This window comes from Parasteatoda tepidariorum, chromosome 5, assembly GCF_043381705.1.
Source record: "Parasteatoda tepidariorum isolate YZ-2023 chromosome 5, CAS_Ptep_4.0, whole genome shotgun sequence".
Taxonomy (NCBI): Eukaryota; Metazoa; Arthropoda; class Arachnida; order Araneae; family Theridiidae; genus Parasteatoda; species Parasteatoda tepidariorum.
Window position 1 is genome coordinate 83,320,856 of NC_092208.1, and position 23,169 is coordinate 83,344,024.

The 23,169-nt window shown below is 32.2% G+C and overlaps 2 protein-coding genes across 2 annotated transcripts in view; one reads left to right on the top strand and one right to left on the bottom strand.

Moving 5' to 3' along the window:
- The window catches only part of LOC107437837 (rifampicin phosphotransferase), a gene marked incomplete in the record, with an annotated part of 597,639 nt that overhangs the window by 194,309 nt on the left and 380,161 nt on the right, over positions 1 to 23,169 (top strand).
- Positions 1 to 23,169, bottom strand: part of LOC122272221 (rifampicin phosphotransferase-like) — a 53,673-nt gene that overhangs the window by 23,322 nt on the left and 7,182 nt on the right. The window contains exons 7-11 of the mRNA XM_043055617.2: positions 20,105 to 20,211; positions 15,118 to 15,190; positions 13,391 to 13,495; positions 10,824 to 10,982; positions 9,381 to 9,515 (exon numbers count right to left, since the gene is read on the bottom strand). Of these exons, the coding sequence (XP_042911551.1) occupies positions 9,381 to 9,515; positions 10,824 to 10,982; positions 13,391 to 13,495; positions 15,118 to 15,190; positions 20,105 to 20,211 (579 nt within the window). The remainder of the gene's footprint in view (positions 1 to 9,380; positions 9,516 to 10,823; positions 10,983 to 13,390; positions 13,496 to 15,117; positions 15,191 to 20,104; positions 20,212 to 23,169) is intronic.

Consider the following 23,169-nt stretch of genomic DNA (forward strand, 5'->3'; position numbering starts at 1 on the left):
GAACTGTTTGCAATTTCAAATTAATATTGAAATGCACAGGTTTAGAATTTTCTACAGTGAAAAGTTTTCGGAACTTCAGTGTTCAAAAAAGTATACAAAAGCTAGACGTTAAGAACGTATCCAATGCGCGAGCAAAGCGAGCATCGGACTGCGAAGCTATCCGAAATGAACTGCAAAAGCAATTCCGGGGGTTGGCGAGCGCAAGCGAGCAGGGGACGAAGCCTCCTAGTATTAATTTATTATGCCAATTTGGATTTCAAAATTACATACACAAATCAACTAGAATAAATTCCTCGTCAACTTGCATTGATCATGTCCTCGTAAAAGCAAATAAATTTTCAGTCAAATCCGGAATATTCATAAATGACATAAGCGATCACTATCCAATCTTTTGCAGTGTTTATAACGATGAGGTAAGTTAAATTAAGGAAACTGAAAATAAAATTTCAATCTACTATAATAAGCTCCATAATTATCTGTCAAATTACAAATTTAATTACAATCCTCAAGATTCTCTTGATCAACAATATCGAAGTTTTGTTTTAAAACTTAATAATTTAAAAAAGTAATTTTAAATATACGCATAAATCAAACAAAAGAGCCAAAAATAACTGGATGACTAGTAATATCTTGATTTTAATTCGAAGAAAGGAAAAACTATTTAAAAAAACTAGAAAATATCCATGTGATATTATTTGCAAAACAGCATACAACACTATAGTTTCTGAGCTAAAGAACTTAATTAAAACAGCAAAATCAGAATATTTTAAAATCAGAATATTTTAATTCAAATAAACAAAAAAAAATTCAAAATAAAAAATTATATTTTTAAAAACCACGTTTTTGTAGTGGAGAATAATAATTAAAAAAAATTGAAAAACGAAAAACGTGGGGCGCATGAAATACATAACAGTACACATACACATACATATACTTACTCATACACAAGCACAGGCACATATACATCCACATACATATGCATATACACAAACATATTCCACATCCACATTCAGATACAATTACAATTACAGATATACATGCACATATTCTCAAGAGCACACATGCACACACTAATATAACATAACTGTTATGAATTTCATGCTCCCCACGTTTTTCATTTTTCAAATTTTTTTTAATTATTATTCTCCACTACAAAAACGTGGTTTTTATAAATATTATTTTTTATTTTGAATTTTTTTTTTGTTTATTTGAATTAAAATATTCTGATTTTAAAATATTCTGATTTTGCTGTTTTAATTAAGTTCTTTAGCTCAGAAACTATAGTGTTGTATGCTGTTTTGCAAATAATATCACATGGATATTTTCTAGTTTTTTTAAATAGTTTTTCCTTTCTTCGAATTAAAATCAAGATATTACTAGTCATCCAGTTATTTTTGGCTCTTTTGTTTGATTTATGCGTATATTTAAAATTACTTTTTTAAATTATTAAGTTTTAAAACAAAACTTCGATATTGTTGATCAAGAGAATCTTGAGGATTGTAATTAAATTTGTAATTTGACAGATAATTATGGAGCTTATTATAGTAGATTGAAATTTTATTTTCAGTTTCCTTAATTTAACTTACCTCATCGTTATAAACACTGCAAAAGATTGGATAGTGATCGCTTATGTCATTTATGAATATTCCGGATTTGACTGAAAATTTATTTGCTTTTACGAGGACATGATCAATGCAAGTTGACGAGGAATTTATTCTAGTTGATTTGTGTATGTAATTTTGAAATCCAAATTGGCATAATAAATTAATACTAGGAGGCTTCGTCCCCTGCTCGCTTGCGCTCGCCAACCCCCGGAATTGCTTTTGCAGTTCATTTCGGATAGCTTCGCAGTCCGATGCTCGCTTTGCTCGCGCATTGGATACGTTCTTAACGTCTAGCTTTTGTTTACTTTTTTGAACACTGAAGTTCCGAAAAATTTAACTGTAGAAAATTCTAAACCTGTGCATTTCAATAGTAATTTGAAATTGCAAACAGTTCACATATTTTTCTTAATCACACTATTCTAAATTTCAGTTGTTGAGAAAAGTAACTTTTGTAAGTTTTGTTTTAAAGTCCTTCCCACCAGAGGGCTAAAACCATGTGTCGTGGTGGTGGTACTTATTCCTCTTGGCCCAGAACAAGGCTAGACCAAGATATTCTAAATTTCAGTTGTTGAGAAAAGTAACTTTTGTAAGTTTTGTTTTAAAGTCCTTCCCACCAGAGGGCTAAAACCATGTGTCGTGGTGGTGGTACTTATTCCTCTTGGCCCAGAACAAGGCTAGACCAAGTCCAGGAGACCATTCGCCGAAAGAAAATCAAACACCATCTGCGGATCCTCCAAAATAAAATTTTTCTCCAGTCCCATACAGGTCAGCAAATGATCAGNGAGACCGTTCACCGACAGAAAATCAAACACCATCTACGGATCCTCCAAAATTTTTTTTTTCTCCAGTCCCATACAGGACAGCAAATGATCAGGTGAAGCCTGGTGAGCATTGCATTTTAGGCATACAGGGAACGTCTTTTGGCCCTGAACAAATGTTAGTCCGCGGGTATGACCCGTGATTAGTCATGTGATAGCTGTCTGCAGTTTCCTATCACCTTTTAGCTCCAGGGCAGCATCAGGACTATTTTGTTGATACCATTCACGACTAGGTGGAATCCTCCAAGTCCTATTATTGTCGGCCTTTACTTTTGCATAGATTTCATTGTATGTTAGAAGGCCACTACTATCTATGGGATCATTGGAGCCCTCCTTGGCCAGTTCATCGGCCAGATCATTAAAGTGAAGGTTCACGTGGGAGGGGATCCACTGAAGATGTGTTGTAAAACCCCGTGTTGTAAGACAATATGAAATAGTACTGAAAGCCGGATGTAAAGCATCGGCTTCGATGAAGATAATTTTGTGAGAATTTTTTTGATAATTCGGTGAGTATTCACTCAATTAGACATATGATATGCTCACTACGTGTTCTTGCGCGCCGAAGCCTATCAATTAAAACGTATTAGCGTTTCATGCAATATAGATCAGCCATATGATGCTCACTACGTGCTCTTGTTCGCCGAAGCCTATCAATTAAAAATGAAAACTGTTGCCAACTCGAGAAAAGAAATATAATCGGTTTTATTGATACATACGTATTAGCGTTTTATATAATATAGTTATTCATGAGTAATAAAATCATCACTTGGAATATCAATATTTATATCACCCATCAGTATTATATTAGGATATTTAAGCTTAGAGATTATTACTTTAAGTTCAGTATTAAAAAAATCAACACTAAAATCATGAGATCTATATAAAGATAGAAATAATAAATCTAAAGATTTGCAATAAATTAATATAGATTCTGCGGAAGCAAAATGTATACCTAACTCTGAAATATCAAGACATCTTTTAATAAAAACACAAACACCTCCAGGGCGATTATTATTTCTGCAATTAGAGAATGAATTATAACCTTCTATTGAGTAAAAATTAGTTTCATTTTGGTAAATCCAAATTTCCGATATAATTATAACACTTATATTTTCGATCATGCTAGAAATATGTGAAATAAAATTATCAAAGTTGGCTCTTAAACTTCTAATATTTATATGTAAAATATTAATGTTTAACTTACAGGTTGAGGTAATAAAAAAATTTAAATCGTCCAAATTTTCAATTTTTAGGTAGTCCGGCACAGATAAAAATGTTTCTTCAGTTGGATGGAGTATTAAGGTCTTGAGATGATTTCACACGTATTATTTTGGACGATTCATCTTTTCTCAGGAATATTTTACCATCGCGAACCCAACAAAACTTGGATCCCTTTTCAGATTTTGCCGTACGTGAAAGATAAAATAGATGCTACAGTTCGGGAGTCAAATGTTCATTGAAGTAAACAGGCATTTCTGTGAACCTGGAGTTGACATCGCAGGTTGTAAGTTTACGATTTCTCAGTTTCTTTAAGAGCTCATCACATACAGATTTGGATTTAACTTGAACGATGATGGGTTTATCTTTATTAAAGCTGGGGACTCTGTGAGCGGTGATCAGATTTTCGGATATATTAGTATTCGCAACATTATCAATCTGGGATATTACTTGTTGTATGTCTTCATTTTCACATTCGCCTAAGTTATTTATTTCAAAGTTGGATCTTCGGGAATATTGCTTAAGTTCAATAACTGCTTCTTTTAGTTCATTTATTTCCTTCTTTATTTCTGCGTTTTCTCTAGTTAGCTGATCATCCTTTGCTTGTAAAGTTTTGTTTACATTTTGTAGCTCTGTGATAGAATTTTTCAACTCTTGAATTACTTCACTGTTGAATTCAATTGAAAGGGTTAAATCATTGAATTTGTTAGTTATTAACTCTTTTAGGTCTTCATTTTGCTGTAATATATCCTCGAGAATGTCTGGGCTAGTTGCACTTTTTATTTTCGTTGGGTTTTCCTGTGGTTTTGAACATTGTACGCAGGTCCACTTTTGTTTTTTTATCAACAGTAAGTCTTCTAAAAGCTCTTTCAGTGAAACCACCACAATGAAAATGAAAAACAGAATTGCATTCACCTTTGCATGTTAATCCATCCGAGTCTTCCAGAATTGGTTCTGTACATGCTTTACACACAATTTTTGACGAAGACATTGTTTGAAGCAATATTTATGTATAGAAAGCTTGCTTGCTAAAACATTAGATTGGTATTTTCAAATTTTTATAAATTACTAGACGCCTAAGACGGCCAGCTTTCCGCCACGCTAAAGGTTTTCACAAATAAAGTTTTTTAAAACATAGCAGGAAATCTGAAGATTAGTGGACAATTAAAGTGTTCCTGTCCTGCAATTTTGTTTTCATATCCAGTTCTGCTGCAGATGTGTTATAGCTCTTGAGGATGTTTGAAGATGTAACTTTGCTATGGCAACCTAAGGCCTATAATAACCTAACCTATAATATAACTATCAGGTGGAGACTTGTTTGTTTTTTTTAAAAAAAAGGCCTCAGAAATTGTAAAAGCATACAAAAGTTGCTTTCGAAATCATCATTGGCCAATAGCTGAAAATTAAAACGCAGTTAATAACATATTTAAGAAACAGCAATAAAATAAAACTTGTGTCAGTCAGCATACAGATAGTATATCATTCTTCCTATTCTTGTAAAACTTCCTTATAAACAATATTTTTAGTTTTTCCATTTGGTGCCAATAAATATAAGTTCTTTTCGTCACCTACTCTTGAGCAGTCAACATAAAGCTGTCCATGTGAAAAGCAAGGCTCTGCAAGTCAAGACCAACGACTTTTAAAGATTGTCTCTGAGATTTATTTATACTCATCGCAAAACTAAGTCGAACAGGAAACTGAAGTCGTTTAAACTGAAACGGAATGTCTGAAGATATGATGGGAATGCGAGGAATAAGCACACTATTTCCTGTTGAATGTCCTGTTATAATCATAGCTTCAATAACATTAGGCATCAATTTTTTTCACAATCAATCTTGTTCCATTACACAATGCAGGTTGATCCAAATTTCTTAAAAGCATAATTAGTGCTCCAATTTTCAATTCTAATTTATGTGCAGCCACTCTAGGTGGTTCCAATGAGTTCAAAAATTCTTTCGGATAGTTGACAACTTGCTCTATTTCCATGACAGCGTCGGAGACTTGCTTGTCGAAATTCGGTCATGTTCCATCCTTCCTTGACGATCCACAGACGTTTCTTGGGCCCTTCTTCTTCTTCTTTGAGAATCTCTTAATATCTTTTTCTTTGACAAAATAAAAAATTTTTCGGAAGGCGGTTCTGCCATGTCAGTAATCGGGTTTTTAAGAAGTCAGCGAATACTTTAGAATAACAATTACTATGAAAGCAAATCAGGAAACTTCAATATTAAAATCTAAGTGCTTACCTGCAAACTGAAACTTTCTGAAAATAACTAATTACATTTAATAAAAACTGTTAAAATAAAGAATAGAAAAACCAAAGAGATCCAAGGTAAGTGTGATCGTTCCTTCAAAAACAATTAAATTCCTATTTTATATATTATATAGCTACAACGCTTAAGAAAAAAAAACTAAAATGCTAAATACATGAAAAGAACGCGAAAACGAATTAATTTTTAATGGTATCAATTTCTATTTCAATATAATTTCTTATGGTATTAATTTCTATTTCTATATGGCTACAAAAATTATCGTCTTCGCTTCAGAAAAAAAATAGAGCGTGGAAAGAAGAAGAAAAACTTATTATAAGAATTATGAACTGCGACAAATATATCAAAGCGAAGCGTTCTATTTACGTATCGAATATGTTGCCACATTTTTAATACAAAAGTTAAATTTTTATCCACTTAAACTAATGCGAACCTTACAACTAAATTATTATTTCCTTCGTATATTATTGGTTTAAGTTGTCGAAAATTAATATTTCAATTGTAAGGTTCGCATTAGCATACATTTATAAGAGTGGAGAAAAGTATATGCATTTTTTAATAGTTTTTTGAATATGGCTCTTTGAAGACGAAAAAGCATAGATTTTCTTACAAAATGACTGATAACTAAAAAACCAAACCAAATTTTTGAAAAAGAAAAAAAATACTTCTTCATTATGTCAAAACACAATTATGTGCCGAGTTTCGTGCTTGGGCGAGGTTTCTGGGGCGATATACTGTGATTACAGACACACACACAGCCGCGTTTATTATTCGCGATCGCAACGCTCGAGTACGCCGTCTAGCGGGAGCCTGTAAATATCGGACATTAATTTATCACGTTTTCATTTAGTTCCATCAAAGTCATTGACTGAATCAGACGCCATTTTTTAGCAGCAAATAAGAAACAAAATTTCCCTAAGGAAAAGGCCGAAGAACTTGAAAAAAATCTCCAGAATATTAGTAAATCTTTCAGGAACAGAACACGCCAAACATTTGAAGAAAAATTCCTCAATAATTTTTAATTTCTATTATCAACAAACTTGCAACTGATGACTTCCGATTTCGGATACTGTTACAGATGTGTGTATTAAGGTAAAATGCATTTCTTCTGTCTTCAATTCATTACGAATTAAAGTGAAGTCAACATTGCTTTCGTCATTCCAGTGAATAAATATGAATTCAGAACATACAGAATTGTAATAGTTATAGCATATTCTTCTTCGTTATAGAATAGTATATATTTCTGTATCCATATAATTCGGAAAACAACAATAAAAAATTATCCAAGTTACTTGAAATAGTGCCATTTGTGCTGATTCTTAATTAATTTTAATCGTTTTCTTGGTAAGTATTTTTTAGTTTTGAAAGAATAAGTTCAACTAGAATTCAGCTATTCTGTTTTTAGCTACATATTCAAATTCATATCAATTATAAAATTTTGCTGTGTAGTATGTTATCTAAAAGTAATGAAGGTATAAACTATGTATCTATTATTTGAGAATAAAGTTTTCAAACAAGGAACTTATCATTTTGGAATTCTCCGGGAATCATAAATCAGGTAAGTGCAATGATTTTTACAATAAAAAATTTGCTTGTAAATATTTTTTTTTCATTTGATGATGGTTCTCTACAGAATGGTTTTTTACGTCTGATTAAGAACTATAAGAATAATAAAAAAAGAAACAATATGAAAGTTTTTATTTCAATGTTAAGAATTCTTAAAATCGTTTTTTTTATCCTAAGAATTCTTTATTTTCCGTTTTTTAGTTTATAATTTTTTGATAAAAATTGTTCTCAAAATACTTTTTTTGAAAAATTAAATGGTATAACATTATGTGTTTATGTATACTTCTTGTATATTCCAATGTTTGAAGTAATATGATTCAGAAAAGTATGGAATAAAAATTCGGTACTTACGTATTAACGCCACCGCCGCTACAGATTTGGCGGTTTTTAAGTGCCGCCAATCTACACTTAAAATTTTTGCGACAATTCATAAAATAAAACACTTTATTTAAAATCAAAATAGTCAATCGGATTTCGGTGGAAAATGAGCCGATATAGAGTTTAGCATAGATTCAAAACAATCATATCGCCATATGAACTCTGATAAATAAGATTCCAAATGAAATAACATTTCCAAAACGTACGTTTACCAAGATAAAGTTTTATGTTGTGGGAATTGGTACATTTTCGTTTTTTCGGTAAAATATTTCCCTCCTGAAAAAATAAAATTGCATCTTGTTTTGTTTTTGGCAAATCCCAAAGACGAATTTTCGTAGCACTAAAAATGGCGACAAAAAAGAATTGTTTTTTTTTTTTTTTTTTTTTGTTTCGTCAGCATTCTTTATTTTACGTTTCTTAGTTTCTAAATAATGATTTTTATTGAAACTTGAAATTTTTTGATAAAAATTGTTGTCAAAAAACTTTGTTTACAAAATTAAATTTCATAAAATTATGAGGCTTATGTATACTTTTTGTTCATTTTAATTTTTGAAGTAATATGATTCTTAAAACTATAGAATGTAAAGTTTAAATGGGCCTTTCATGTTATATCATTAAATTTAGTAATACTATTTCTCGGGCATTAGGTTTTAACTCTTATAAGAATATACATATTTTTTTCTGTTAATGTACAAATATTTTTCCGATGTGTTTTGGATATTCCTTCTCTAATAAAAAGAGATACCATTTTGTTTTCGTTTGCATAAGAAAGAATATCAAGCATTTTTCTTTTTTAAATTTAATTAGCCACAATAAAGAAGGAACGTTGCAATGCTACGTGCTACATAAACGACGTCTCTAGAATAACTGAATGACTGTTCATATAGAAATCGCAGGTATTAGTCTCATACAACAACGCCCCCTATAGTTCGTTGCGATCGCGAATTATGTATAGATAAGTGAAATTAGATTTAAAACAATGGGTAAAATCAAAATATTCAAGGAGTGAGAAAAAACGTGTGCAACAGAGGCTACCAGCTGTTGCCAATCGCATTTTTCGCAAAACTAAGCAGTAATTACAACACTTTTTTATTGAACTTCCGAATGATAGAAATTTCATACACATTCGCAAAAACTATAGTTTTACTTTGAGACGACTTATCGTATTCACTAAAGCTGCTCTGTAAATAGGATATATAGGGCTATTTTATGTATGAAACATACATAAAAAGAGCCATGATGACTCAATGGTTAAGGCACAGAACTGAGCTTTGTGAAGAACTGGGTTTCGATATCCAGTAACAGCTTGAAGCACACGAAGCTTCAAAAATATGGGAACCAGCTTGTCTAGGAAGTAAAGGTAACCTGTGCGCAGTGCTGACCACAATGACATAATCATGCCGTTGATCACGAAATTGTGGAGCCTTAACGCCTGGCCAGCATCGTGCTGTTGGGTGGCGTTTACTTTATTCATAAAAATAATTAAATGTATAAAACTATTAGTACCAAGAAAAGTATTAATTATTTACCTGTTCCAAATCAGTAGCTGCTTTCATTAGAACATCAAAAGCTTCTTGCGCAGTTTTGCATTTTAAGTAAGGAAACTCGTAACTGTCAAGAATCTTTTTGACATTTTCAGCGTTCGAATTATAAAAAAATAAATCCTGAAAGAATGAAATATTCTATCTATTTTTATTTTAACTAAAATATTAAATTTCTATAAAAAAAATCAACAATAGAAATTTTGCAAATACTAACTCTTACATATAGAGTTGCCTTAAGGGTGTGGTCCAAGAATAAAGTTTCGCATTCTTAAAATTCTAGAGTGTCCCGTAGTGGTGATATCCGAATTTAGGACATTTGCTCGGGGCTTTGCATTCCTAGGACTCTGAAATCTCCCGTGGTTGTAATTTCTGGAAGTTTATTTGGGATATTTATCCGGCACTTAACATTCTTAGGACTATAGGGTATCCTGTTGTGGTGATTTTCGAATTTGGGACATATGCTCACGATTTTACATTCCTAGGACTCTAGAATGCCCCGTGGTTGCAATCGATCAAAATGAGGAGATGACGTAAATAACTTATTTTTAGCTTTAATACCAGTAAATTTGAAATACTGCTACAGGATTGCGATATTTACTTAGAAATGTCTTAAAAATTACAGTGGTATTTAAACTAGAAAGAGGTTTTCTTCCTCTCTTCATTTTGGTTGACCTGAATCTTGCATGGGTAAAAAATACAGCATTTCTAAAAGCTAGATGCATAATCTTTCAAACTGTGCCATTAGTTTTGCCCCGTGAAACCTTCCAAAACACTTCCTGCTAATAAAAATAAAAATTGTTTTCATAGAAATAATATGGAAGCTTCTCCATATATTTGTCTAACCACTGTATATCTACGATAATATTACTCCAATCAACTCGATATTGGTGAATCGGAATCAGTTTTTGAAAAAGGAGCAGTAATTAAAAGAGCTTTAAAAGTGATTCCAACAGTAGACATTCTGTCTGGGGCGAATAATGTTAACTGAGAGCCTCATGATATATGTTGAAAACTGTTTTAACACGTTTTGAAACGTGAAAAAAATGAAAAAATAATGAGAAAATTGCTGAGTTCTTAAATTTAATTTGTACCTCTTTATATGCAGGCTTGCCAATTACTATGCTTTTTGCAAAATATTTTATAGAGTGATAGACATTTAAGAACCAAAGCTTACAGAATTTTTGGTAATTTTACTAACATTTTAAAAACCTTACTACTTGACTACATATGAACTTTTAAATTATTTATACGTAGTGGTGTGGAAAGCAAGTTTTAATGAATGAAAAATAATAGATTAAAACATTAACTTAGCAACCACTGGAATAAATTTTTACAAAAGACGTAGAAAGTTGGCAGCGCGGTATATGATTGTAATATTTGCATCTTTATAAAAGAAATCTTCGACAATTTTAATACATTCAATGCTACCTTTATAAATTTTAGGTCACTCCAAATAGTTGCCTTGGGTAAATCAGGCATTCTCTCTTTGGCAACTTCGTTAATTTCTGGTTCTTCCAGAAGACGTCCAAATATGCTGATGCTGAATCCTTTTGAAAACAATGTATCATGACCATGACGACAAATCAACTGAAATAGATAAAATATATGTAACATACCACTGGAACCACATTTAAATCATTTTCAATTAGCGAGGAAAAGTAAAAATCTATCGAAATCTCACCATTCACAATCTGAAAAGACGAGTATACGAAGTATTAAATCATGATAGCTTATGAAACAAACAGCAGTTTAAAAAAAATGAAAAATAATAGATAACCTTCAAATTTCTAATACTCTTTGATAGAGATTTGTCGAATTTCGATAGCTTTTATGTTTTTTCTTCTCTTTTATAGCTTTTGTGATTTTTTCATAAATATTAATTAAGAATCATTAAATATTATTTCCACAACTCTCTGGTATAGCCAAATGACAGAAAAAAATAAAGGAAATAATGTAGCTGGATTTAAGAAGAAAAAACAATTTAAAAAGCCTCGTTTTTGAAATAGACTAAACAAATAATTTTGTTTTTTTTTGTCAATCTTACAACGGAAAATTGGGAAGCACATCACTTCTTAAAAACGTCGAAAATACGGTACATTCGTGTTTCGGGTTGTTTATTACGAAAGTGATGCTCCCTACATTTTTTATTTTAGATCTACCAAAAAAAAAATTCTCGTCTTTAGTCAACTTGAAAAATTTTAAAGTTTTTGTTTTATTATTATTATTATAGTTCATATTAAAACAAGGTCAAAATATGAACTGACTGTAAAAAGACAATAAACTATTGCTTTTCCCATTAATGAAACAAGTGTAACTTGACATCAGGCACAAAAAATCAGTTGCGGTTTACTTTTCTAGTCTGGCCTGTGGGCTTGAGTTGATTTCTTAGACATACTGGAGCCCAAGGCTCACAAATAGGCCAAACTTAGATTGGCCGTAAATTCCAATTGATAATTTTAAAAAAAAGCAGAATATGTTCCTCTTTTAGCGTTCAAAAAACGGTTGAAACTTCTTTTCTGCTCTCGCACCCAGTTTCATTTCAGTTTTGAACACTCTAACTTGTCCAAATTTGAATTGATCATAAGCTCTAGTTGTCAATAGTGTGGCGACGCATGCTATTTTCAGCTTTCCAATCACGAATGAAACTTCAATTCTCATTCGACACTTAGTTTCACTTCAGTTTTAATTATTCTAACTGGTCAAAATTTGAATTGATCATGAACTCTTTTTGGCTATAGTACAGCAATAAATTCTGCTTAGAAGATAAAAATAATTGAAACTTTCCCAGTTACCAAGCATGATACTCAGTTGATATTTGAGTGTTCTAACTAGCTAGAAAAATTTTTTAAAATATTTATTTAAAGATTTTTCTCAAACTAATTTGAGCTAATAAAATCGTAGTTAAGTAAAATTGAGGATGGTACAAGACAAAAATTTCAGAAATGATTTTTATATATTTGGCATCTTTATATGGTAAGTTACATAACGCAAAAAAAAATATTTCAAAAGTGCATTTTGCTTTATGAGTTTTTTGAAACTCTATTTCAGCGTTTATAGCATTAGCAATAGAAGGAAAAAACTGCCATGTAAAAGAAAAATCAACATAAGTGACAAAAAATTCGAAATTGTGAATATTTATACACCGAAGAGCCATTACATTATAACCACCCTGCTAATAACATGTAGAACCACCTTTAGCCCTTAAAATTGCTAGCACCCGCCGTGACATTGATTCCACAAGGTGCTGATAGGTAGTCTGAGGTATCTGGTAGCAAGCGCTCACCAACTGGTCCTGCAATTCCCTCACATTACGAGGGGGTAGCGTGGCAGCACGAATTTGGTTTTCCAAGTAGGACCACAAATGCTCCATTGGAATAAGGTCAGGGGAGTTTGGGGACCAAGACATGACTTGAAGGTCACTGGAATGTTCCTCGAACCAATCCATGACGATTCGACCCTTATGACATGGTGCATTATCCTGTTGGTAAACACCATCCTCCGCAGGAAAAACTGTTGCCATGAATGGGTGAACCTGGTCTGCAACTATGTTCAAGTAGCTTACAGACGTCAGGGATTGTTCTATGAGGATTATGGATCCTAATGTGCCCCATGAAAACATTGTTCCTGGGTAAGAAACCATGAAAACCTGGGTGAGCCTATTGTTATAGATGGAGGGTGGTCATAATGCAATGGCTTTTCGGTGAATGTTTGGCATCTTCGTATAATAAGCTGCATACTGCAAAAAGAAAAGAAAAGAAAATCAAGATTAAATTTTGTTTCATCAGTTTTCTGAAATTTTAATTAAGCATTTATAGCATCATTTCTCGAAAGAAAATTGATGTCAAGCCTCTTTTAAGTTGTCAAGCCTCTTTCTTCTCTGAATCAATCTTGAAGTACTTACGCTGTTTTTTTTTTTCAATTGCATGGCAGAATTTTCTTATTCTGAGACTTAAATGTTATAGTCATTAAAATAAAGAATATAAAAGTATTATTACTTCTGGAACAGACAACAGCGCCTGGTAGTAAAATGTTTTTAAAACTGACTGGTAATACATGCTTTTGGCAAACGGGTCCACTTCTCCCTTCTCATAAGCCTGTTTCTAAAATACAAATAGTTAATAAAGAACTTCTATCTCTGAATAACACTGTGAAAGAATAGTTAATGACCATATTTATGCAAAGATTATCACTATTAACTTTAAAAACAACGCCACAAATCATCAAACGGATGGCAGTCATGCCATTGTTCACGAAATTGTAGAGCTTCAAACTCCAAGACCGCCTGATCCTCGACGGATTAACAAAACAATTTACACAATTTCAGTTTTTCAAACCCAGCATTGTTCCTGTAAGGATTCGCTACAATTTTGTGCTAGTTGGATAAAAAAATGATAAGATAAAAAATGACCAAATGGATAAAATAAAATATTATTTAATGCTGGCTTTTGAAATCAGGTGATTTTCTAACAACGCCGCAAATCGTCAAATGGGGACAGTCATGCCGTTATTTACGAAATTGTAAAGTGTCAAACTACACGACTGAATGGTGCACAACGGATTAACAAAACTATTTATAGAGTTTCAGTTTTTTACAGTCAACATTGTTTTTTTAAGGATCCGCTACAATTTGTGCTTGTTGTGAAATGGATAAAAAAATTATTTAATGCTGGTTTTTGGCATCAGATTTTTTAAGAACAAGAGGGCACTAAGAATCCACGTGAGAGTCTCAGAAATAAGAAGGGAAAGTTTTGTGAATTTTTCAACAAGTTGGAATACAATCTTTCACTTATTAATATTTTTTCAAAAAGCTCAACATAAATTACACTAGAGAACAAATTTTTTGTTGCATTTATACAAATACTTTATTCTGCCTTATAAAAGGCTGTGGGGATTTCAAGTCCAAAATTATTTTTGCTCCTAAAGCTAAATTTTTTTTAAATGACATATTGAATAAATTTTTTGCTGAAATGTTGACACAAGTTCGTTGACTACGTTGGCACAAGCTCCTGTTTTGTTGAAATGCACAGGAACTTGTGTCAACGTAGGCGACTAGGGACTCTTCCCTATTATGACCTATTCAGAAACACGCGATAAAAACAGTTCATAATAGGAAAGCGTCACTAGCGGTATATGACCACATTTCCGGGCACGGGTTTCTACGCAATTTCATTACTAATGATTTGCCCTAACTCTCCTAGAAAATTGTCGCAATATTTATGCAACACCCTGCTATATATAACGTTTTTAAACTTGTAGATTTCGACAGAAAATCGACTAAAAATGTCATTTTAAGAAAAAATCTGTAACTATAGCTAGAAAAGAGATAAACCGATTGCAAGTTTGAAATCAACGATGCGAGAGCATCTCAGATTTGTTAAACAAATCTTTTGTAACAAAAAATAAAAATAAAAAATTGTTTCGCAGTGTAACTTATCTACGAACGCTTTCAATGAAAAACCATTCTACAGAATTATGACTTTATTACAAATCATTTATTAATAAACATTATTAATAACAATATGATTTTCTATATTTATTTATTTTTAATTTTTGCTGCAGATGAACTTGCCATTTCACGTTTTTTTTAAAATAAAAAATAAAAAACATGTCTTTTTGTTTGGTATACTTTTTTGAGATCTCTCAAATGCCGAAGTAGCGAGCTATCTGCAAAATCTGTTTTTAAAATATTTAAAAAATAAATAAACAAATAAAATATACTTACGGAAAGTGCTGCCATAAAAAATTTGCTTGCAAATTCGGCACCTAAAGGAGACGTTGCACTTGGCATAACTTCTCTGAAAAACGAATTAAATGCATAAATCCATTTCTAAAAGCTGATTTTCTTTATTATAAGCATTGAAACTATAAATCTGTTAATTTTTTTCAATGATACTTTCCATGACATCAAAACGAAGAAGGTTGCGCAAAACTGAAAAAATTTTATTTTTTATTGAAGGACTTTTTATAAAATAATGTCAGGTAATATTTTCAAAATACTCAATTCTTTCAAATTGCAAGCCTTTTTAGTTAATGTTGGAAAAAATATTTTCAGGATTGAATTTATTTATTATTCGAAAAATTTCCTCCTCGATTTTGAAAAATATCCTTTAAAAAAATGAAGTTTATTAAGTCAGTGGTGCTTTACCAAAAAATACTTATAAAGAAGAACAATTTTTCGTAACTTCAAATTAGGCAGCTTAACAGTTTAACCCTTTTTCGGTATAATGTGTTCATTCTGGTAACACTTATTATAAAAATATTGCAAACCACTAGAAATGTGAAATGTCACAAGGTTTGCCCTGTTTTAGCAACCACTATTCTACAAATATCCACAAAGACCTCAAGATCCCGGCCTTATCACAATATATTTTTCAAATTAAATGCAGATTTCTATGACATGGCCCCAAAATGCAGTGCAGTGAACTTCAACCAGATGTCCAATTTTGAAAATTACAAAAGGGACATAAAATTAATACCAATAGATGCTCACTTTACATCCGACGCCTAATATCACAATCATCAAAATAAATAACTAATTACAGATACACTCATAGTATCAAACTCAACAACAATACTGACAACTTGATCAAGCGCTTCCCCACGTTGACCATCAATCTACATTCAAAGCCACACATAGTTTAAAGCAAGCCTGCTTCTTATAATTTCCATTATTATTATTTACTAAAGCAAGGTGCATGAATCCCAATAACAGCCACCACATAGACTGCTAACCTTAAAGTTCTACCACAAATATAAAAGAAAAATGATGGATGGAATGCGGCCCAGATGCCCAGCTCAAATTTCAAGACAAGACAAACAACCACTATTCAGGTATAGTGTTGAAGTACACTTGTGTTCAAAATAAAGCGAATATGCATATTTCGTTGATTTTTTTTTAATAACTCAGCAAAATGTAAAACTATTGCTTCGAAACAAAGATGTGGATCTAGTGTGCTAAATACGTAAGCTTATAAATGTGTGTGGGCGGAGATAGTAGAGGAATAGACTTTATAAGTGCATGGCATAATCTGTATTTGTTTCGCTCATCTTGCCGAATTTCTTGATGTTTTTTGCAGTGATTTGAGAGAAATGTGTAAAATTTTGGCTTCGAAACAAAGATGTGGTTCTAGTGTGCTGAATACGTAAGCTTATAAATGTGTGTGGGCGGAGATAGTAGAGGAATAGACTTTATAAGTGCATGGCATAATCCGTATTTGTTTCGCTCATCTTGCCGAATTTCTTGATGTTTTTTTGCAGTGATTTGAGAGAAATGTGTAAAATTTTGGCTTCGAAACAAAGATGTGGATCTAGTGTGCTGAATACGTAAGCTTATAAATGTGTGTGGGCGGAGATAGTAGAGAATAGACTTTATAAGTGCATGGCATAATCTGTATTTGTTTCGCTCATCTTACCGAATTTCTTGATGTTTTTTTGCAGTGATTTGAGAGAAATGTGTAAAATTTTGGATTCGAAATAAAGATGTAAATCTTGTTTGCTGAATATGTAAGAATATAAGTACGTGAGTGCGGAACTAGTAGAGGAATAGACCTTATCAGCACATGTTTGAAATCTGCATTTGGTTCGCTCGAACATCTTCCCGAATTTCGAATTTTTTTAAAATTTTTTTTGCAGTAATCAGTACATATTTTTTAAACTTAATATTTGACAAAATTGAGGGACTTTTAAAGATAAGATGATGGAATGAGGTGGCTAATTGTGATAAAACAAGAAGCATGCCAATCTCAAATCCTGATTTATAGATCCAAATAAACGCCCACTGTCGAGGAAATTTATGAAAACAATTTCAGCATTCCGGATCTGTCGAGAGAGAGCCTAATCAAGGTCAGCCAAAAGCTACAACGGCCAACGATAATTGGTATTAGTCGATTACAGCGAGATGTAACAGGAATGCTAAAGCTTCTTCGCTCTCTCATGATGTCGATGAGGCCAACAGAGGCCGAGTTTCAAGGAATGCGTTTACCAGAAGGTTTCATAAAAGAGGGCTGTTTGATCCCTGCTGACTTCTACTAACAGAAGAATCTACTTAAGATGGTTCACAGATCATAGAGATTGTAGCATGGATCAATGGCCACTGACTCTCGACTTACCTTCGTATATAGAGTCCCAGGGACCCGCTTCGTGCTCTTTAATGTTCGAGAAATTGATCATCATAACAGCCGACATTTGTTGATCTGGGAAAGCATAATGCTTGATTCCCGCTCACCCCTCCATGTCTTTGAAAGAGGTACTGTGTTACTGATGTGGGGAATAGGGATGAGGTCTTGGAGCCCTATGTTCGCCTTTTCATGGATGCAATGGATCCTGGTTACATTTTAATGGATATTGCCATACCCCACATCACACTTCTGACTGACCGTTTTCTGGAAAATGAGCATATTTGCAGGAAGGATAGACTAGTCATTACTCCAGGCCTGAACCCAACTGAAGTCTGTGAAGCTTTGGGGAGGGGGTTATTTCAACACCGAGAACTATCTTGTGTCTAAAACCAAAGCTACTTAATGAGTGATAAAAAGTGCCACGTGAACTCAAAAACTGCCTTATTACATCATGGTGTGAGGCTTGTACAAGGAGGCCATATCTTCTAATTATACCATTCTTTTATACAAATCTGTAGTAACTCTTCGATGCCATAAAACTCTGATCAGTGTTACGCACGATTATGTGTACGTATTATAACTGTTGAATGGTTATTATTTTTGTATTAGTAGTTAAGTTTTTTTGCCATAGCATAGAGTTTAAATCGATTAGGCGAGACGGTCACCATTTTGGCATGCACTGATAAAAAAAAGCGCTATTTACTTATATGCTCTAGCATTAGATTGGGAATTATATATTACTAATTTTTTAACACTACTTATATTACTTAAGATAACCCGACAAATTTTGAATGAAAATTAAAGTGTTGTCGATTGATACAGAAATACTCAAGTTTATGGTGCGACATAACAGTATTATACATATATATATTTTCAACCTATGTTCAAACAAAATTTAATTAAAATCTATCGAAATATTATACCAAATATAAAAATTCATTTAATCTTGAACACCAGGGAATTCACCTTCACTAAATTTGCAGTAGCTAATACATTATCGGGAAAAAATTTGCTATGCCGATAGAAAGGAAAATACGTTTTTATTTTATTTTATAACCTTCATTGAACAGCTGACAAAATTTTGAGTTCAAGACTACTGATGCTCAACTCCGCAGCCTTGTAATTTTGAGCCCAACTCAGGAGACAAGGGAACTCCAGGATTAAGTATTGGGGGAAATTCGCCTTAGTGGAGGACTTTTTGATGGAACTAACCCACATTTGCGTTACATGGTAAAAAAAATTGCAAAAATCTCCCACAGTTAGCCTGACGGCAATGGGACTCTAGCCAATTCCGTCTACCACTGAAGATATTTTACGTCAGCACTGTGGTCAGTGCGCACCGGGTGCGGAATTCACATCAAACAGCCATCGCTGGGATTCGATCCCGGTTCACCTCATTGGAAGACGTACGCCCTATCCCCTTAGTCACTTCGGCTCAATAATTAAAAATCAAAACGATCGACATTATGATCAAAATCATGAATTGTTTTTCTCTCCTTGTGGTTTGTTATTACTTTCGTTCACAATTTTTTGTTTCGATTTTTACTTTTATTTGAATATTTAGAGAGATAGCAAATTTTGTAACTTAACATTATTGAATTAAATAATTCAATCTACTACATACACACATGTGCAACTTATATATAAAGCCTATTAATTGAACAAAGCAATTTTTAAGGGCGGGCAAAATTAAGCAAATTTTAAATTGTTATTTGGCTACAGTTTTTAATATTTGGGAAGCTGAACCTTGCGGGCTGGCAGCTAGGTTTTATTTGTAAAAGAAAATAACATTAAGAAATAAGTTACATAGGATTAATACGCATAGAAAATGTGTCAATGGGTCTTAGAAAATTTGTCATTTCTATGCCATTTAATGGATACTTAAATTTTTTGTATATTAAACAGAGGTCATATTTTTATAACCGCTAAGCAAGATTGTTAAAAAAAATTGAATAACGCTGATTGATCTAGAACAGCGGTTCCCAAATGATACTCAGCGGAACCTTCGGGTTCCGAGGAAGAGTTTGAGGGGTTCTGCAAGTTCGTACTTATAACAAGTGAGGAGTATTGAAGCCGCTGATTATATTTGGATCTAACCTAAAATTCGTAATTTATTTAATCTTACTGTTGCCTTTATGAAATATATCAAGTAAAACGCCAATGAAATGGAAATGGAACTTTTAATAAAAAAATGTAGTACTAATAACAATATATTGAACAAATTAGAAAAAAAAGCCATTATGAAATATTCCATAAGAATTTATCGCGCCTTTCAGATCTAAATAACTAAATTCTTTAATGAAGAAATAAGTTTCCATAAAAACTACTTTCCACGTTTATAGTTTAAGTTTTCATTTCAAATTAAATCATAATTCACCTTATTTTAATCATTTTCAGGTTATTTATATAATCTAGAAGCAACTTTAAATATAATCTTTTATAAGTTATAACATTCTCAATTACCTTTAACTCCGCCGAGAGAAGGTTGATTATTTAGGAAAAGCCGAAAAAATGTGGAACCACTGATCTAGAGCGTCATCATACTTTTGCTACACTTTTAAATACGAATAATATGCTGTAGCATTCTCTTACCCCACATTTGCTACAGTGAAGTAATCTCTTTCACTTCTCAGAATACAATCAAATTCATGCTTCAACTCAAATTCAGTAAGTGATGCTCCACTCGTAACAGGTCGGCTCTAAAAAATAATTGGAATTTTTTATTCATAAACGTTACAGAGCAGTACAAAATATTTGTTCAAATTAATTATTTTATATCTTTATTTGTTGAAGTTATACTTCTTATGCGACTTCCAACAAGGTTGCGTTAAACGTTTAACGCTACATTTCAGGACGTGTAATGGACATGTTTGTTAGAATAGTGAGCAGTGTTCTATGTTAGTAAACATTCTTTGTGTACTTCATTTTGGAGAATGTTTACGCTCACAAGTAAGTAATACCAAACAACTTACAAGCAAATTTATGCAAATTANATTAAATTATTTATTTCAAAATCTTTATTGCCACTATCCACTGCAGGTTCACAAGCTCCGGCAGACGTTACTGGTGAAGAAATTGATTACTGTGAGCGGCCTGTGATCCTTGCAGGAGATTTTAATCTGAATTTCTCTTTACCTGAAACATTATTAACCTTCCTTAAAGACAAATTTGGATTGGAAATGATAAGTGGTAAGAATGATCCAACACCCAAAGGGGGAACTACCATTGTTGCAGTTTTTGCAAGAAATATTGAAAAAATAGAACTCAAACATTTCATATCTTACTTTAGTTATCATAATCCCATTGTAAATGTTATAGATTTGGATATTTCTCCACTCGAAAATGATAATTAAAAGATGCGATCAATTGTGAATTGTAAGCATTGTTAATAAAGTTTGTCTTAATGAAACAATATGATTTCACTAAAAATCTATTTCTACCCCTTCCTATTTTCATTCCCACATTACGAAGTTTCACTTCTTCTGCGCGGAGGGACTCCACGCCCTATTTTGTTATTTAGAGCATTTTGCAAATTCTAGCCGGAAAATTACTACCAGTATATCAGGGTCTATATTCTTTTATGACGCAATTCTTCAACCAATGAAATACCTGCAAGTAACGTAGTGTGGGTAATTCGATCTTGATTGGTTGTTGAAAGGTGAAATTTTCTTACGTTAGCAACTGTTCTTTCCATTCTTGTTTGAATAAGCCAAGCCCGTCAAGTACCAATTCTCTTAAGAAGCCTATATTCTTTATTTAAATTTTTTTTTAATTCTTTCACTATATATTTGCATAGACTTAACTTAAAGTTTGACAAGAAACCATATGAAACATAAACAAACTTATGCATCGAAGTTGCCAGGTATACAAAACAAAAATATATCACAGTTACAATAAAATACACAAACAAATAATAAATCTAAGTTATGTAAAAGAAGTAGACGAGGAAGAATTATATTTCAACTAATTCGATGTGCGATACGGCACGATGTTTAATTAACTTTACGTTAATTAAGATTCCACGTTATCCAGAGAAACTTAGCTCAACTTTAATACACCATTTTGCTGGTAAATATCAGCTGGCGCTGACGTCATAGATCACGTGAGTGGGTAAGGTTGTGTTCTTCTTCTTGGAGTGCAAATACCCAATTCCACTGTGTAGAAACTTCAAACTCTAATTTTTAAATATTTAAAAACTGACTCTAATACATTATTTGTGCTCATAAAAATTTGCGAAAACTGTGAATAAAGCATTGATTTTGATTATTTTCATCTGAGTTGAGAAACGCCCCTTAATGGTGATTTTTTAAAAAAAGTTTAGTAACTTTTAAACTATTTAAGTTACTTGTCTTTTCTAAAGTCATGATGATTCTTCAAGGCAAAATGGTATATATAGTTTAAAAATATAGTTTTGTCTCAAGTGTAAGGAACTTAAAATATGGCTTTTTAATTTTCCTCGGCGAGAGAGTTGAAAAAAAGGAAAAGCATGTTAACCCATAACGAGGCAATAAGCAAAACTAAACTTTAGTCAGGAAAAGCCGTTCGAATTCTGGTAATCTCATGCACGTCCAAAATGAAGCAATCTGTTTTATGCTTGTATTTCTCAAATTAAAATGATTAATGAAAAACCACGTATTTTAAAGAAGCAAAGCCGATTTAAATTTTAATTGTTTATAATATTGGTAAGAAATAAGGGGACAGTTTTTATCCTACTAACCTTTGATTAACCATGTTGATATATAGCACAGTGAGGTAAATCAAGATCTATACAACAACATATAACATATTAAATAAATGAAAAAATCCAAAGTAATTAAAGCGGTAAGATATAGTTGCTTAAAATTCTTCATTGGCCTCAAAAAAGTATGAAGATGGGAAAAAAAAGCCGACATGTTTAAAGCTCTCAAAAGTAGGCGCCCATTCTCAAGACTTGCCAGATGTGAATGAAGAGAAATTGTAAAAGTTTATTTACGTCGCATTAAATCTGCACAAGGGGTAATTAAAAAAGTTCTATTAAAGATCCGTGAGAATGATCCAAATATATGCCATCACAATTTTGATCCTCTGTAGAAACATAAAGCATAAACAACCTGCAGAAACTTAAAGCATAATGCTTCTTTATTCACAGCAGGAAAAATTATTCTAGTACATTTTATAATTAATTTGATGTTACCTTTATATTTCCTGAAGTAAAACATTACAAAATTAAGTTTTCTCACTTTGTGTTTTATTATAATTCTCGCCGGTCTTTAAATAAATATTTGACTATTACTGTTAAATTTTTGCGGAGAAGAAAATAAACTCAAAATAAAAAAAATATAGAAAACAATGATTACATGGAAATAAGTTTCAAAAAAGAATGCTAGTTTAATTTTATTAACAATTTATTTTTAAAGTCAGAAATTGATGCTGCGTCGCCGAGACGTCACTGACTGAAATCAGAAGCTCGGAGCCACACGAGTCCCTTCAAAGTAGTGAGCTAGTCCTTCTGTTCCAGTGATTCTCAATCACTGTGCAGTGGCACTGTCGTGTGCCGCCAAATTTTAGAAATGTATATAGTTTATTACGATTAAAGTTTAAATTAAAGAAAAGTATATATATATACATACATACATACATATATATATATACATATAGAAAGGTGAAATTTTCTTACG